This window comes from Coregonus lavaretus, assembly GCF_964263955.1.
Source record: "Coregonus lavaretus genome assembly, chromosome: 3".
Lineage (NCBI taxonomy): Eukaryota > Metazoa > Chordata > Actinopteri > Salmoniformes > Salmonidae > Coregonus > Coregonus lavaretus.
In genome coordinates, this window is record NC_139990.1 from 62,188,054 (window position 1) to 62,207,049 (window position 18,996).

Sequence of the window (18,996 nt, forward strand, 5' to 3'; positions counted from 1 at the left end):
TCAAATCAACGGCGCAATACTGCCACCAACTGGATTGGAATGTAAACGCTCGTCATTGGTGGAGCTACCCGGAAGCTAAATCATGGAAATGACATGTTGTTGTCATCGAGCAGAAAGTAGCTCGTATACTTGCTAGCTGTAAATCATAATGTAATACTGACATTGTCAAGGCGGTTGTTTGTATTTCATTCATTTGATAATCTTCTTTTAAAAATGTATATTTTGGAAATGTAACTCATTGCTTTGATTTAGCTGTCTGACGTTCTGTCAAGTTCAGCTTGCTAGCTAACGCAGCTAGCTAGCTAGCTAACGTTAGTTACAACGAACGACAGGGACAGTCATATTTTCCAGGCTGTATGAAGGCGTTTGAAAACACGTTAGAACAAAATGGATTGCACGGCACTGGAGCACGATGCAGTTAAATTTGCTAAAACTGCTGTCATCTGCGACCAGAATGGAAAATACAACGAGGCTGTCTTCTATTATAAGGTAACGTTAAGGACTATCACACTGAAATGGCTTTTACTTTAACCTGCATCTTATGGTCACCATTGTGGAAAAGACTACTTGATCACTGATGCACTTTTAGCCTTTAGAAGTGGCATCCCAGTGTTTACACCTGTGTAACAAACGGTATTTATTCAGCCTTTAAGGGGTATCCAGAAGCTCAAATAATATAGGGTACTATCGTAGAGGTACTTGACCAATGGTTAAGACACTCGCTTGTATTTTGCTACATTAAAATTCATTTATGTCATTTTGAAAGCAATAATGTTGGTGTTGTATGTGATATTAGGAGGCGGCGCAAGCCCTGATCTACGCCGGCATGGCAGGGTCTAAACTGGAGGGCATCCAGGATAAAGTCAATGAGTACCTGGACCGGGTTCAGGCCCTGCACAATGCTGGTGAGTCCACCTCAACAGCGTAGGGAAAATGGTGATCATCCATAACCACTTCTGACCCAACTTCATTCACTCTCATACTCCATCCAGAATGCTTGGGCCCGTATTCATAAAGCATATCAGAGAGTAGCCTATAGTGCATTCGGAAAGTATTCAGAACCCTTGACTTTTTCCACATTTTGTTACGTTACAGCCTTATTCTAAAATGGATACAATTATTTTCCCTCCCTCATCAATCTACACACAATGCCCCATAATGACAAAGCGAAAACAGGTTTTTAGAAATGTTTGCACATTTATTAAAAATAAGAAACAGAAATACCTTATTTACATAAGTGTTCAGACCCTTTGCGATGAGACTTGAAATTGAGCTCAGGTGCATCCTGTTTCACTTGATCATCCTTGAGATTTGTCTATAACTTGATTGGAGTCCACCTGTGGTAAATTCAATTGATTGGATGTGATTTGGAAAGGCACACAGCTGTCTATATAAGGACCCACAATTGACCGTGCATGTCAGAGCAAAAACCAAGCCATGAGGTCAAAGGAATTTTCCGACAGGATTGTGTCAAGGCACAGATCTGGGGAAGGGTACCAAAACATTTCTGCATCATTGAAGGTCCTCAAGAACGCAGTGGCCTCCATCATTCTTAAATGGAAGAAGTTTGGAACCACCAAGACTCTTCCTAGAGTTGGCCGCCCGGCCAAACTGAGCAATCGGGGGAGAAGGGCCTTGGTCAGGGAGGTGACCAAGAACCTGATGGTCACTCTGACAGAGCTTCAGAGTTCGTCTGTGGAGTTGGGAGACTTTCCAGAAGGACAACCATCTCTGCAGCACTCCACCAATCTGGCCTTTATGGTAGAGTGGCCAGACAGAAGCCACTCCTCAGTAAAAGGCACATGACAGCCCACTTGGAGTTTGCCAAAAGGCACCCAAAGGACTCTGACCATGAAAAACAAGATTCTCTGGTTACTAGTTAGGATTGAGGGAAAGATTAACAGAGCAAAGTACAGAGAGATCCTTGATGAAAACCTGCTCCAGAGCACTCAGGACCTCGGACTCGGGCGAAGGTTCACCTTCCAACAGCACAACGACCCTAAGCACACAACCAAGACAATGCAGGAGTGGCTTCGGGACAAGTCTCTGAATGTCCTTGAGTGGCCCAGCCAGAACCCGGACTTGAACCGGCTCGAACATCTCTGGAGAGACCTGAAAATAGCTGTGCAGCGACGCTCCCCATCCAACCTGACAGAGCTTGAGAGGATCTGCAGAGAAGAATGGGAGGAACTCCCCAAATATGGGTGTCCCAAGAAGACTTGAGGCTGTAACCGCTGTCTAAGGTGCTTTGACAAAGGACTGAGTAAAGGGTCTGAATACTTATGTAAATGTCATATTTCTGTTTTTTTTTTAATACATTTGCAAAAATGTATAAAAACCCATTTGTGCTATGTCATTATGGGGTATTGTGTAGATTGCTGAGGAAAAAAAACGATTTAATCAATTTTAGAATAAGGCTGTAAGGTAACAAAATGTGGAAAAAGTCAAGGGGTCTGAATACTTTCCGAATGCACTGTATCTAGTCCTTAGCCTATCTAATGTTGGATCACAGTAAACTTACAGCGAGTTTCCTTCTGAGTCATTCTTTCCATGACCTACGGAACAGCGTACAGTTCACGTCACATGTGTGTGCGCTTGTGTGTGTGCATGTTTGTGCGAGACGTGAGGGCCTTCGCTTGTGTTTATGAAACTGGCCCACAGATTGAGTTTGAGTTTATTTTTTATTTTTTCAGGGACAGTGCACATTAATCAAAGTTTCAGTAAAAGTGCCGGTTTAAGCCAGCCGCCTAATTTTCAACCGCAGTCCCTGGGCAGGTTATTAAAAACAATTTACAATAACAATACAGACAAACAATGAGCAGTGAGCACATGCAGAGCAACACAGGACAAGTAGCACGCAGACAGAGCAATAGCACAAAAAGCAACAAAACTAAATACATAAAAGCAACAAGGTGTTTGTGGGTGTGTCCCGTTAAGTTGGAGAGTGGATGTGACTCAGGTTCATACTGTACGGTGGCCCGGGCCTAGAAGTATGTCAACATGGCATTGTGCCTCTTTAATATCTCTGTCGCTGAAGAGGGTCATGTTACTGTATTCAAGTTGATATGAGGCACAAGCCTTATTTGGGTAGAGGAACGCTCTTTCATTGTTTTCAGCGTTTCTCAATGCAGTAGTTGGCAGCAGCTATCCTAATATATCCACATCACCTCAAATATATCACACCTATATTTCCCTCATCCAGTTGTTATTTTCTTAGTCAGCCTCTCATTGAGGGTAGCCTAGTGGTTATAGCTCTGGGCCAGTAACCGAAGGGTTGCTGGTTTGAATACCAGAGTTGGCAAGGTGAAAAATCGGTCGTGCCCTTGAGTAATGCACTTAACCCAAATTTGCTACAGGGGCGCCGTACTACTATGGCTGTAAAACAACACATTTCACTGCACCTATCCAGTGTATGTGAAAATATATATTTTTAATGTTCCATTGTGTCTTACTTACCTTTGACCCCATACAGTTCAAGCTCAAAGTAGCGACCCTCTGAAGAGCAAGCAGCAGGTGGATCTGGAGCGGGCCCACTTCCTGGTCACACAGGCCTTTGAGGAGGATGAGAAGGGCAATGGGGACGAGGCCATCGAACTCTACACACAGGCCGTGGAACTCTGCATCCAGACGGTAGGGGCTGCTCATGAAAGGCCCAGGCTTCTTTTAGGCCTGCTGTGAGATTACAGAGGCAACTTTCACCACCAATGCTCTTGTACTGAGCAAATCAACAACAACAAAATGAGCTGTACTCTCTGCTATTCAGACCACTGTATAAAACATTATACAGTATGTTAATTCCTGGGTCATCACCAGGTCCAATGAAGGTGTAGTCAGGAACGAGTATAAGAACTGCTTATTTGGATTAGGCCATGAACAGACTGATGCCCCATTAGCCTTCATTGTATGTATTGACATCCCTCTTGACCTACTTCCTAGGGTACATAATATGTGTGGCAGGTGTCAAGTGTAACTCCCTTCTCACTCCTTTTCTCACAGTCTAATGATACGACAGACCAGGGGCTGCAGGGCAAACTGAAGCAGCTGGCTCGTCAGGCCCTCGATAGGTAAGGAGGTCACTCTCCCCTCCTCTCTAGTGTCATATTTCTACATTTCTAGTGTTGTATGTATACAGTGCATTCGGAAAGTATTCAGACGCCTTTACTTTTTCCACATTTTGTTACGTTACATCCTTATTTTTAAATGGATTAAATAAATACAAATTATCATCAATCTACATACAATACCACATAATGAAGAAGCGAAACAGGTTTTTATACATTTTTGAAAATGTATTACAAATAAAAAACAGAAATACCTTATTTACATAAGTATTCAGACCCTTTGCTGTGAAACTCGAAATTGAACTTCGGTGCATCCTGTTGCCGTTGATCATCCTTGAGATGTTTCTACAACTTGATTGGAGTCCACCGGTGGTAAATTTCATTGATTGGACATGATTTGGAAAGGCACACACCTGTCTATATAAGGTCCCACAGTTGACAGTGCATGTTAGAGCAAAAACCAAGCCATGAGGTCGAAGGAATTGTCCGTAGAGCTCCGAGACAGGATTGTGTCGAGGAACAGATCTGGGGAAGGGTACAAAAAAATGTCTGCTGCATTGAAAGTCCCCAAGAACACACTGGCCTCCATCATTATTAAATGGAAGAAGGTTGGAACCACCACAACTCTTCCTAGAGCTGGCCGCCCGGCCAAACTTGAGCAATCGGGGGAGAAGGGACTTGGTCAGGGAGGTGACCAAGAACCCGATGGTCACTCTGTCAGAGCTCCAGAGTTCCTCTGTGGATATGGGAGAACCTTCCAGAAGGACAACCATCTCTGCAGCACTCCACCAATCAGGCTTTTATGGTAGAGTGGCCAGACGGAAGCCACTCCTCAGTAAAAGGCACATAATAGACTGCTTGGAGTTTGCCAAAAGGCACCTAAAGGACTCTGACTATGAGAAACAAGATTCTCTGGTCTGATGAAAGCTCTTTGGCCTGATAGCCAAGCGTCACATCTGGAGGAAACCTGGCACCATCCCTACGGTGAAGCATGGTGGTGGCAGCATCATGCTGTGGGGATGTTTTTCAGCGGCAGGGACTGGGAGGCTAGTCAGGATCGATGGAAAGATTAACGGATCAAAGTACAGAGAGATCCTTGATGAAAACCTGCTCCAGAGCGCTCAGGACCTCAGACTAGGGCGAAGGTTCCCCTTCCAACAGAACAACAACCCTAGGTACACAGCCAAGACAACGCAGGAGTGGCTTTGGGACAAGTCTCTGAATATCCTTGAGTGGCCCAGCCAGAGCCCGGACTTGAACCCAATCAAACATCTCTGGAGAGACCTGAAAATAGCTGTGCAGCAACGCTCCCCATCCAACCTGACAGAGCTTGAGAGGATCTTCAGAGAAGAATGGGAGAAACTCCCCAAATACAGGTGTGCCAAGCTTGTAGCGTCATGCCCAAGAAGAATCGAGGCTGTAATCGCTGCCAATGGTGCTTTAACAAAGTACTGAGTAAAGGGTCTGAATACTTATGTAAATTGTTTCAGTTTTTTTATTTTTAATAAATGTGGCAAAACAAAATTGCTTTATCCTTATGAATCTACTCACAATACCCCATAATTACATTTTTTATTAAAATCAATTTTAGAATAAGGCTGTAACTTAACAAAATGTGGAAAAAGTCAAGGGGTCTGAATACTTTCCGAATGCGCTGTAAATGATCAAGGAACACCAACCAGACCAACCAAGCACTTTGTTTCTCTCCAGGGCGGAGGGGCTGAAGGAGTCCCAGTCCGCCAGTCCCTTAGCCCAGTCGCCACAGGACAGGCCGGGGCCCTCAGGGGCCAAACCCAGTGGGGGGCCTTGCCCCGTCAGACAGTTCTTCCCCCTGGGGCCTGACTTCTCCCTCCAGGACCGCCCCCAGCCAGTCAGGCCGGTCCAATCCAGCGAGCCGCAAGGCCAGCGCTACACCTCAGAGGAGATAGAGGTGCTCAGGTGAGCAGGCTGGGATCTATCTGGACTCTGGAGAATCATAGAACATAGTCAACACATTGAGTTTAGGCTCCCAAGAAGCGATGATCTGTGGTTCCATAATAATCCCCATTTCCCTAGGAGCATAATGCCAGTGTGTGACTGGTTTTTCTAAAGGTTAGGCAGTAACACACCTTTGTTTGGTGAAGGTTCAGGTTTGACTCTCATCTATGTTTTCACCTCACATTTCTCCTGATTCTCCTGTCCTCCTTTCCACATAGGAGCACGTCCAAGATCAACAGCATTCCCTTTGTCCCCTTCATGAGCGTGGACCTGAAGGAGAGATTTGCCTTTCCTGTTCCATTCTCGTAAGTCAGGATATTCTTGGCTGAGTTAAAAAAGTTCCTTAGTAGGTGGGTGTACGGATTGTAGAATACTAGATGGAGAGCCACTTGATTGTATTAATTGTTGATTTGTGATAAACATCAGACCTTTTATTCTCTGTGGATGTTTCCCAGGGACAAACTAGGCAAGCTGGCCCTGTCTCCCAAGCAGAAAACCATCTTCTCCCGCTGGGTTCGCCCTGACGAGATCTGCAATAACCCCACCATGATATTATCTGTATCCAGCTTCAGCATCAAACAGGTCAGGCCACACATATAGCCTTCAATATCAATAAAAGTGCAGTAGCTATATGAGTTGCGTTGTATTGGAATTGACTCATCCTCAGATGGCGCCACTTGTATATATGTTTTGTCTGATAAAACCTACCTACTTTATGGACAATCTGCTCTATACTGAATCCCTGTCAATGTGATGGATAAAACTGACAGATTCACCTCCTATCCTGGTGGTCGGATGTCAGTCTCATACCCCGTTATTGTTAATCACCTACTCTCTCCTGTTAGACGGTGGTGTCTGACTGCTCATTCGTGGCGTCATTAGCCATCAGCGCTGCCTATGAGCGACGCTACAACAAGAAGCTCATCACCAGCATCATCTACCCCCAGAACCGGCGGGGGGAGCCAGAGTATAACCCCTGTGGGAAGTACATGGTGAAGCTTCACATCAACGGTGTGCCCAGGAAGGTAACACACACTGCAAAACCTGGGAGCTGGGTCCACTGGAGCTCAATGTCATTGTGAGATAAACTAGCAAACCTGTCTCTGACAGTGTCTACCAATGGGTTGTATTGTTCTAAGTGTTCCCCCTCCTGTTCCCTGCAGGTCATTATAGACGACTTCCTTCCATGTGGTCAGAATGGAGAGCTGCTGTGTTCCTACTCCAGCAACAGGAACGAGCTGTGGGTCTCCCTCATAGAGAAGGCCTACATGAAGGTCATGGGAGGCTACGACTTCCCTGGATCCAACTCGGTGAGGGAGTTTCCCCTGTGAAAGAACTAGTACTACCACCTGCACTGGGCTCTGTCCAATAGCCAAGCGTGCAACTCAATAATCTGCTTTGGCTACCTCTCCTTGTCTCCTACTGAACTGATAATATGAGAGAAGAGAATGTTTCACTTTGGAGAATGTTTCAGAGCTAACAAGAGTTCCCTCAAATTCACAGCGTGGGCTAAATTCCACATTTCATCCATCGTGCGTGATTGGACAGTTGGCTCTGTTCTCCACCTTGTTATTGATGTTCTCTCAAGTGTGATCTCTATTCATTCTGTCTTATTGTATTGTAGAACATCGATCTGCACGCACTCACTGGCTGGATCCCAGAGCGTATCGCCATGCATTCAGACAATCAATCGTTCAGCAAGGACGACACCTTCCGCATGCTCTACCAGAGGTGAGACACACACACACATTAATTCACCCATGCACACACACTTAAGGGGCTACATGGTCAATCTGCTCTGTAGAATTCACACACATACAGTACACACGAAGAGCTATATGACTCAGATTCTTACACATTTCAAATACTTTATTTGAATCCACAAACCATATTACATTTGCAAAAAGATACACACACACACACACACTGAGTAATGCCACTAATCCATCCTCCAGTCCGGTAGTAATTTTTCATGATTACCTTTGCTGCCAGATGGTAATAGACATGGTTATCAATACCACAGAGTTTTGTCTCCTAGCCAAGATAGCTGACCAACTCTCACATCTCCCTCCACTCATGACAGGTTTCACCGAGGCGACGTCCTAATCACCACGGCAACGGGGGTGATGACAGAGGAGGAGGGCGAGAGGTGGGGCCTTGTGCCAACGCATGCCTACGCTGTCCTGGATATCCGGGAGCACAAAGTAAGTGTTAGTGTTAACATAGCATAACCACTCATAGTTGTTACAGTAGCTTGTTAGCATAACCACTCATAGTTGTTACAGTAGCTTGGTAGCATAACCACTCATAGTTGTTACAGTAGCTTGGTAGCATAACCACTCATAGTTGTTACAGTAGCTTGGTAGCATAACCACTCATAGTTGTTACAGTAGCTTGGTAGCATAACCACTCATAGTTGTTACAGTAGCTTGGTAGCATAACCACTCATAGTTGTTACAGTAGCTTGTTAGCATAACCACTCATAGTTGTTACAGTAGCTTGGTAGCATAACCACTCATAGTTGTTACAGTAGCTTGGTAGCATAACCACTCATAGTTGTTACAGTAGCTTGGTAGCATAACCACTCATGGTTGTTACAGTAGCTTGGTAGCATAACCACTCATAGTTGTTACAGTAGCTTGGTAGCGTAACCACTCATGGTTGTTACTGTAGCTTGTTAGCGTAACCAGTCATGGTTGTTACAGTAGCTTGTTAGCATAACCACTCTTGGTTGTTTCAGTAGCTTGGTTAGCATAACCACTCATAGTTGTTATAGTAGCTTGGTTAGCATAACCACTCATGGTTCTTACAGTAGCTTGTTAGCACAACCACTCATAGTTGTTACAGTAGCTTGTTAGCACAACCACTCATAGTTAGTATAGCATGCTGTGTTTTATTTGTATCTGGTCAATTCCATTTATGTCTTTGGTATTTTATTAGGATCCCCATTAGCTGTTGCAAAAGCAGCAGCTACTCTTCCTGGGGTCCACACATAATACAGAACATTAATAGACAAGAACAGCTCAAGGACAGAACTACATACATTTTTTTTTAAAGGTACACGTAGCCTACATATCAATACATACACACAAACTATCTAGGTCAAATAGGGGAGAGGCGTTGTGCCGTGAGGTGTTGCTTTATCTGTGTTTTGAAACCAGGTTTGCTGTTTATTTGAGCAATATGAGATGGAACGGAGTTCCATGCAATAATGGCTCTATATAATACTGTACGTTTTCTTGAATTTGTTCTGGATTTGGGGACTGTGAAAAGACCACTGGTGGCATGTCTGGTGGGGTAAGTGTGTGTGTCAGAGCTGTGTGTAAGTTGACTATGCAAACAATTTGGGAGTTTAATGTTTCTTATAAAAAGAATTGAGACAGTCAGTCTCTCCTCAACTCTTAGCCAAGAGAGACTGGCATGAATAGTATATATATCAGCCCTCTGATTACAATGAAGAGCAAGACGTGCCGCTCTGTTCTGGGCCAGCTGCAGCTTAACTAGGTCTTTCCTTGCAGCACTCGACCACACGACTGGACAATAATCAAGATAAGACAAAACTAGAGCCTGCAGAACTTTGTAACTTTGCGCATCATTAATAGTGTTCTGCCTGCATGCTAAGCTTCTTTGCCATTTGATCTGGCTCTCAGGGGAAGCGGTTCCTGCAGCTGAAGAACCCGTGGAGCCACCTGAGGTGGAAAGGCCGCTTCAGTGAACGGGACGAGAAAAACTGGACCCCAGAACTTCTCAAATACCTCAACTTTGACCCCAAGACCGCACAGAAGTTTGATAACGGCGTGTTCTGGATCACGTTTGAGGACCTGTGCCAGTACTATGATGTCATCTACCTGAGCTGGAGCCCCGCCCTGTTCAGAGAGTCTTCCTGTATCCACAGGTCAGTCAACAACAGCCCTCTTCTATCTCCCACAAGGGTCTGCTATACCTCTAACTAACTACTATACAGTGCATTCATAAAGTATTCAGACCCCTTGACCTTTTCCACATTTTGTTACGTTACAGCCTTATTCTAAAATGGATCAAATAGGTTTTTTCCTCATCAATCTACACACAATACCCCATAATGACAAATCAAAAACAGGTTTTAGACATTTTTGCAAATGTAGTACAAATTAAAACCGGAAATATCACATTTACATAAGTATTCAGACCCTTTACTCAGTACTTTGTTGAAGCACCTTTGGCAACGATTACAGCCTCGAGTCTTCTTGGGTATGACGCTACAAGCTTGGCACACCTGTATAGCTGCACAGCTATTTTCAGGTCTCCAGAGATGTTCGATCGGGTTCAAGTCTGGGCTTTGGCTGGGCCACTCAAGGACATTCAGAGACCTGTCCCGAAGCCACTCCTGTGTTGTCTTGGCTGTGTGCTTAGGGTCGTTGTCCTGTTGGAAAGTGAACCTTCGCCCCAGTCTGAGGTCCTGAGCGCTCTGGAGCAGGTTTTCATCAATGATCTCTCTGTACTTTGCTTGGTTAATCTTTCCCTCGATCCTGACTAGTCTCCCAGTCCCTGCCGCTGAAAAACATCCCCACAGCATGATGCTGCCACCACCATGCTTCACCGTAAGGATGGTGCCAGGTTTCCTCCAGGCGTGATGCTTGGCATTCAGGCCAAAGAGTTCAATCTTGGTTTCATCAGACCAGAGAATCTTGTTTCTCATGGTCTGAGAGTCCGTTAGGTGCCTTTTTGGCAAACTCCAAGCTGGCTGTTGTGTCTTTTACTGAGGAGTGGCTTCCGTCTGGCCACTCTACCATAAAGACCTGATTGGTGGAGTGCTGCAGAGGTGGTTGTCCTTCTGGAAGGTTCTCCAATCTCCACAGAGGAACTCTGGAGCTTCTTGGTCACCTCCCTGACCAAGGCCCTTCTCCCCCGATTGCTCAGTTTGGCCAGGCGGCCAGCTCTAGGAGGAGACTTTGTGGTTCCAAACTTCTTCCATTTAAGAATGATGGAGGCCACTGTGTTCTTGGGGACCTTCAATGCTGCAGACATATTTTGGTAGCCTTCCCCAGATCTGTGCCTCGACACAATCCTGTCTCAGAGCTCTATGGACAATTCCTTTGACCTCATTGTTTGGTTTTTGCTCTGACATGCACTGTCAACTGTGGGACCTTATATAGACACAGGTTTTTTTTTCATGTCCAATCAATTGAATTTACCACAGGTGGACTCCAATCAAGTTGTAAAAACATCTCAAGGATGATCAATGGAAACAGGATGCACCTGAGCTCAATTTTGAGTCTCATAGCAAAGGGTCTGAATAATATATTTCAGTTTCTTTGCAAAACATTCTTAAAACCTGTTTTCGCTTTGTCATTATGGGGTATTGTGTGTAGCTTTTATGAGGATTTTTATTAATTTAATCCATTTTAGAATAAGGCTGTAACGTAACAAAATGTAGAAAAAGTCAAGGTGTCTGAATACTTTCCAAATGCACTGTATGTGTATAAAAACTACACACGTATGATATGTTAAGTATATTTGTGGTTGTGTGTGTCCCTGCAGTAGCTGGGATGGGAAGCAGGGCCCGGTGAAGGATGCCTACAGCCTGGCCAACAACCCTCAGTACCAGCTGGAGGTGACCTGTCCTGCAGGGGGCACTGCTGTCTGGGTGCTGCTTACCAGACACATCACTGACAAGGTGCACACACCATCTGTCTGGCTGTCCACCACCACGCAGTATCAGACAATGTCTCATTTTCTCCCATAGAAACAATAATCACTCTGTTTTTGTCCTTTTGATGTTCAGGACGACTTTGCACAAAATCGGGAGTTCATCACCTTGGTGGTTTACAAGACCGAGGGAAAGAAAGTTTACTACCCTGGTGAGTTTCTCATGGAAATATGTGTGTGTCTGTGTGTGTTTCCTCTCTGACTGTCTGGTATGTTCCTCCTCAGCGGACCCTCCCCCCTACATAGATGGGATCAGGATCAACAGCCCCCACTACCTGACCAAGATGAGACTAACCAGCGCTGGAACACACACCTTCACACTGGTGGTGTCACAGTACGAGAAGCAGAACACCATCAACTACACCCTGAGGGTGAGACTAACACACACATATTGTGGCAGGTACATCTCCTGTCAGATCTGTCGCTGGCAGGCAAACACTGCGATCCTGTTGTACTGCGGTGCAGAAATGAGCATATAGCATGCCTCAAGCATCTCACAGTAGAGCGTGAGAAAAGAGAGTGGGATGGTGAAGAAGAAGCAGGAGGAGGAGGAGTGGGGGAAGATGGAGTGGGGGAAGATGGAGTGAGGGCTCATGAGATGAAGAGAAGAGAGAGAAAATAGGAAAGTGTCTTGTTCCACTTAATGAGTGTCAAGTGTACATACATATACTGTACACACAAGCAATATAAAACTAGATCTGGTGTTTCAGAATATGATGTAGAATTATACATGAAGCAGCCTCCTTTGTCCTCTAGTCTGTGAGTGTGTGAGTGAGTGTACGCGCATGCGTGTGTTCATATCCATGCAGATTGAGTCTTAAATTAAGTGTGCAAATTATTTAATTAGAAACAGTTCTGTATCAGAACCCACTTGCAGAACTGTGAAATCAGTTGACAGAGAGCTTGTGAGTTTGTCTGCGTGTGTGAAAGAGAGATGGAGAGGGAAAGACTTTCTGTTGGTTTGTATATGAATGAGAGAGGATTTATGTTCTGTATGTGACCCACACATTGTTTTGCTCATTTATATTTCATAAACTCCCCTTGTCAACTGAGCTGAAGTCTTTGAGGAGCTGGTATCTGAAGTCTCACAAAAACAACATATTTGGCCTCTGTAGAAGAGAAGAAACACAGAGTAGTTGCATGTGTCTTTCTGAGAATGAAAGAGAGAAGCAAATTACCAGAGGAATATATCTAGCCTGGACTGGCAAGCAGCAAACTGGCTGTGAAATCAATGCCTGCACACCCTCACTTCTTTAAAAATCATCTGGAGAATTAGTGAATTGACATTGTCTCATACTCAGAGTTCTCATGAGGTACGGAAGGAACATGATTTCTTCCATCTGTATAAGAGCTGGCCGGTATTCTTCCTTGAGTTTCTTCCTGATGTTTCTATGTTGTGCTGATCACATCCCTGCTCATTCAGTTCCAACAGAGTAATAGACGTTTCCCTCCAACAGGTGTACTCTGGATGCAAGTTCTCCTTCTCCAAGATCCCAACGCCCTTCACTCATACCAAACGGGTAACGTTTACTTCCACTTGTCTCTTTCTTGTTCACATTCTCTCAATTCAATGAGTTTTATTGGCATGATAACAAAATCACCATCTTACATTGCTAAAGCCCCCCCTCTCCCTGTGCAGATCAATGGCCAGTGGAAGGGGCTGAGTTCAGGGGGCTGTGGGAACTACAAGGACTCGTACAAGCACAACCCAATCTACCAGTTTAACCTGGAGCGCCCAGGACCCATGCTCATAGAGCTACGAGGCTCCAGGTAAGACTCACTGAGGCCTGCAGGGGCCCTCCACACTACTGGGGGCACTACACCCAGTGGGGACACTGCTTATGGCCCAATCCCAATGGATGGATATAAAATGGGTTCCATTGAAATGAATGTCCTCTTGTAACACAGCACTTTTAATACTCGAGTGTTCATCCTGTCCGTCACTGCAGACTGCAGAATTACTGCAAAATGACTACAATGCAAAACTGAAATAATATGCATGGTCTGCATTGTCTCTGACAGTCTGACTCCAATGATACTTTGTCACGGCACATCCAGGAAAATTAGAGCCGTCACAGAATACGATTGCCTGGTGTAAATGTGACCAGACAGACTAAGTCCGTTTCCAGTGTTACTACACTCCCTTAGGTCATCCTAAGGGCGGCAGGTAGCTTAGTGGTTAAGAGCGTTGTGCCAGTAACCGAAAGGTCGCTGGTTCTAATCCCCGAGCCGACTAGGTGAAAAATCTGTCGATGTGCCCTTGAGCAAGGCACTTAACCCTAATTGCTCCTGTAAGTCGCTCTGGATAAGAGCGTCTGCTAAATGACCAATTATTATTATTATTATTTATCCTGTAGGGGTCATCTTTAATGTTCATCTGGTGCTCCTAATTAAAATGGAGAAAGACTCACTAATGAGATGACTCACTCTCTCCCTCCAGTCTACAGTCATTAGCACTGCTAACTAAATGCTCTCGCTTTCTCTCTCACTCTCTGTCACACATCATCATCCACTCTCATAAACACACACACCAGCTAGGATGACTCAGTCACTGCATTTCCCCACCACTGTGATGGATTCTATATTCAGCCACGCACAGAGCACCGGAACGCTCCTTTTATCCCCTGCTCTCTCTCCCTCACCCGTTCCCGTTCAGTAGAAAAATGATTATTCTCGCTCTATCCTTTATGGATGTGTAATGCGTTGGTGCTGTATTGTACTGGCCTACCAATAATCTGACATGTGTAGCTGTTACGTGGTTCTGCCTCTCCCTCTCTTCCTCCATAGGCAGTATAGCGTAGGTTCTGGTCGCTTGTGTTGTTATTGTTGATATGTCTCTCCCTCCCTCTCTAGGCAGTACAGTGTGGGCTTCAGTTAGTTATTGACAACATTACTCCAATTAGGGGAGGGGTGGTAGGGTTAGGGGAAAATAATAAAAGGAACATATAAAAAAAAAAATGCATATTTAAAATAATATATTTTATAATATAAAATATTATATATATTATAAAATAATAAATAAATAAATAAATAAAAAATATATATATGGGGGATTGGAAATGATGCAGACAATTACATTGATAGAAGCCACAATCTATCTGCAATATTAAAGCTGATCTACCCCCCCTGTCTCTCCCTCTACAGGCAGTACAGTGTGGGCTTTGAGATGGTGACCGTGTCCACAGTAGTAGAGCCAGGGCCTGCAGGCCTTCCGAAGAGGAACAGTGGAGACTACAGGTAATCACCCAGGATACACAGGAGGAAAACGCAGCACAGGAGATTGAGCTGATAGTGTGTTTGTCTGAGGTGTTCAGGAACAGCACATAGTGTTGAGTTCAGTATCGATCCTAATATTAACCCTTTACACTCATTGGCCTATTTAGAATGTAAATGTAAATATTTCTTAAAGAAGAGTTATGGAAAGCATATGCATAACAATGGTAGCAATTAAAAGGGAACAGTTTGGAGATGGGACATTTTATTAGACTAAAGGTGAGGACACAACAGTTCACCTGACACAAGACATTACACTGTTGATTTTATGTGCATTTTACCGCATTTGTTGATAACAACATTTGAAACTCTGGATACATTCAGTCACATAAGAATATTATTGGAAAATGGGGTAGGTACAACATAAGACAAAGAAATGACAAGGGTTTGAGTGAGAGGTCAAACTGGTGTCTCCAAGTGGCCACACACCTCTCCAAAGTGTGCACAGTTCCTAAGTCATTTCAATGCACTTTTATGACTTAAGTCTTCAACTACAAGGTGCTTTTTTGAGCTCTCCTAGCTGTGTTGTTGAGGAACTAGAGCAAGCACACTTGTAGCTGTTTTGTTTTGAACACAACCCTGCATCCCCGCCATCACACAATTACTGTTGTTGTTTACGCAATCCAAAAACGGTCCATTATAAATCACAATCTGGGTCAGGTGGGCATCATTAAATTATAAAATACGATCTTACAGTAGGCTTTCACAAGCCAATTCAGAGAAGCAAATTGTAATTTTGGTGCGCATAGAATGGAGTCATGAGTGCATTCAAATGCGTGGTTGGCAACCCCAAACAGGCTCATTCTGTTCAGGACAACCCATGGTATAATACCATCTTGGAACTGTACATCAAACACAGTGATCATAAACGTTGACACTGTATATTACATAACTATATCATATGGTAATGAAGTGCGCATTTGGACTCACGGGTGATTGGCTTGCTTGTATGACATCAAAGCGGTATTTATTATAATCCTCAACGTTTTAGCTTTCAAAATACATAGCGTCCTCTTAATTTACAGCATTTCCCTCACTCAGACATCATTTTTTTTGGGCCAATTAGTGGAAAGAATGGGGGCAACTTCTTGTCGCGCGCAGCGCTCAAGTTCCAAACGGCTCGGTCAAAACCCATACAGAGTTGTGAAGCGGAGACTGAGCTCTGACGTCATGTATAGCATGTTACTGTACAGCCACTGCATTCCAATTTAGGAGCTTATCAGTGTCCAAATTGGCCATTTTCAACCCGTTTACGGGTACGAGTATAAAGGGCTAAATAGGAACAATTGTAAATATTTTCCTACTGTCAAACTCTGAGCTTGTTTAACTCCAATGTTGGTAACATTATAAATGTAAACTTGAAGCTCTCAACCTGCTCCACGACAGCCCCGTCGATGAGAACGGGGGCGTGCTCGGTCCTCTTCCTTTTCCTGTAGTCCACAATCATCTCCTTTAGTCTTGAACACGTTGAGGGAGAGGTTGTTATCCTGGCGCCACACGGCCAGGTCTCTGACCTCCTCCCTATAGGCTGTCTCATTGTTGTCGGGGATCAGGCCTACCACTGTTGTGAGTTAGCCCGGTTCAAAGGATAATTGGGGCTGTGAGGGTGTACTGAAATTAGTCTTACTGCACATTTACACAAAGGAATGCCTTGAGTTAGATATTTTGACAAAGGCTATGCAATGTGTGTGTCTGAAATGATTATTCTGAAATAATTGAAGTGAAGATATTCATAACATTTTCTTCACATTTAGACCATGATTGTTGATTATGCATTATCCTGTGGATGAGGTTAAAGCAGGTTCAATTTGTATTCAATAGCAGATAGTCATTCAGAATCTGCTCTGCTATTGAACACAAATGTTATGCATTTTTGGTGGGTAATGAAATATGAAACAGAAAATGTCCAGGAATGGGTGTTGGTAACAACACGTTATGAAGGAATGGAGATTAGAAAGGGTGCTATTTGAGACTATTGAGACACAGCCATAGTGACCCCCCCCCCTCTCTCTCTCCCTCTCTGTAGGTGTGGTTTCTGCTACATGGAGGCAGACCATGTCCCCGCTGGCATCTACAACGTCATCCCCACCACCTTCCTGCCCAAACAGGAAGGACCCTTCTTCCTGGACTTCAGCAGTGCCACGCCCCTAAAGGTCTCCCAGCTCCAGTAAGGAGAGGGGGGAAGGATTTGGGGGTGACACCAGGAATAACTTGCCCACAACATGGACACTCACTGTTCCCTAAACTCTGGGTGGAACTTGTTACAACTGCAGGAGGACCCAAAAGAGACAGACTGACTATTTTATTGGGCTACAGCGGAGTTCCATTCCAAAAACATGTTCCCTTTCTATTTCCCTTGAGTCCCGTTGGAATCTGAAATGACTGGATAGGCGAAAGCAGTGTGGAAGGCACTTTGTGGAAGGATAGATGCAGTTATTACCATATTGCTCTCACCTATCCAGTCTGAGAGCATTGTGGTCCTCTGTAGCTCAATTGGTAGAGCATGGCGCTTGTAACGCCAGGGTAGTGGGTTCGATCCCCGGGACCACCCATACGTAAAAATGTATGCACACATGACTAAGTCGCTTTGGATAAAAGCATCTGCTAAATGGCATATTATTAATACAGATCTGCAAGGGAGTTTATCAAGGGTATTTGGAAAGGGACATGTTTTTGGTATGGAACCTAGCCCTCTGTGCTGAAGGGTGTGCAAGAACATGTACCAAATAATAAACTGACTGAGTAGTAACTATCAGAGCTAATGTTGGAGGTGCTTCCTTCCTCCTTTGCCATAATGACATACAGTATATTTTTATAAATGATGTCACAACTATTCACTGTACTATGGCCCTTATGATTTTGAATGTTTCATTACTTGGCGCTTGTTGACCGCCAGTCTAGGTACTCAAGAGGCAGTGCTGGTATTTACCAAGAACGAAGGGGGACGTTCTCGACTGCAACGGTCTTTTTCTCAGGAGACCGCACCACGACAGGGATTTCTTTGTTGCACAGGCATGAAGATGTCATTATTTCATCAGTGGAACTGCTAGAATTCTAAGGGCTGATCTCTGGCATTTAGAAGGATGTGTGACACAGGCATGCAGGACGTGTGTGTAGGGTTGCAAAATTCTAGGAACTTTCAATAAATTCCAGATTTTTGGAATCTTCCAACTGGGATTTAGGGAAAACCAGGGAATTTATATGTTGCCGGAATTCTGCAACCGTGTGTGTGTACTGACGTGAAAACAACATTTGAAACGTATCTCCTGTTTACACTTCAGCTAGGACTTGAGCACTTCACAGCGGTTTCTCCTTCTCTGTTAACATTGTGTCAAACAGGCAAGACTGCTAGTGGCTTTGTCCTTTTCTGGACAATTACTGTAAAGTGTCATTGCTATACAAAGGACAGCATGGACTTACTAGAAGAGGAGTCACCCGTACCATGTACACTTATTTTGCATTGGCAAAATGGCTGCTCTTTGTCATTTCATTTTTCTTTACGTAGAATTACATTTATGTTTTCTTCCCCCTCCAGTGACTGTTTAAAAAGGGCAACTGTTGCTGCCACTTATGTCAAATGCAATAGTACAATCGTGTGGCGGTCTGTTATGATTTTGCACAACTTGCACTAAATGTGGAATGATGTATTCAAACATGGCATTGAAGGAAATCAGAAAATGTGTTGTCTTTGGTTTGGTGCAGATCTGGCCTCTCTCCTGTCTGAGAGCATTTGAAAACAGAGTGTGTTGCGTGGGCAACAGCTGGTCACAACCTCTGAGAATCACAGGGCAGAAAGACCAACTACCAGGCCTGAGGGAGGGAGAGGAGGAGAAACGGAGACAGGGAAGTGCAGTAACGAGAGGGAGAGAACAAAACAATCGTTTAGGTGAAAGGCGGGGATTTAACCCCAGAGCCAGATTTGGCAACTGACAAATACTGCTAAATCGAGTGTCTGATGAACAAGAGAGGAAAGCAAATATGAAGAGAACTGAAAACC

The 18,996-nt window shown here is 44.3% G+C and overlaps 1 protein-coding gene across 1 annotated transcript; it reads left to right on the top strand.

Annotated features, from left to right (window-relative positions):
- The first annotated feature begins 79 nt into the window (after positions 1-79).
- LOC311113456 (calpain-7-like) lies at positions 80-18,679 on the top strand. The gene is made up of 19 exons (XM_084156670.1): positions 80-489; positions 797-905; positions 3,473-3,630; positions 3,997-4,064; positions 5,772-5,999; positions 6,257-6,343; positions 6,494-6,620; positions 6,884-7,063; positions 7,202-7,348; positions 7,663-7,769; positions 8,122-8,242; positions 9,689-9,933; positions 11,559-11,694; positions 11,803-11,878; positions 11,952-12,097; positions 13,184-13,246; positions 13,366-13,496; positions 14,871-14,963; positions 17,026-18,679. The coding sequence occupies exons 1-19, from the start codon at positions 388-390 to the stop codon at positions 17,168-17,170; spliced, it is 2,469 nt and encodes an 822-aa protein (XP_084012796.1). The 5' UTR covers positions 80-387; the 3' UTR covers positions 17,171-18,679.
- The last annotated feature ends 317 nt before the right edge of the window (positions 18,680-18,996 follow it).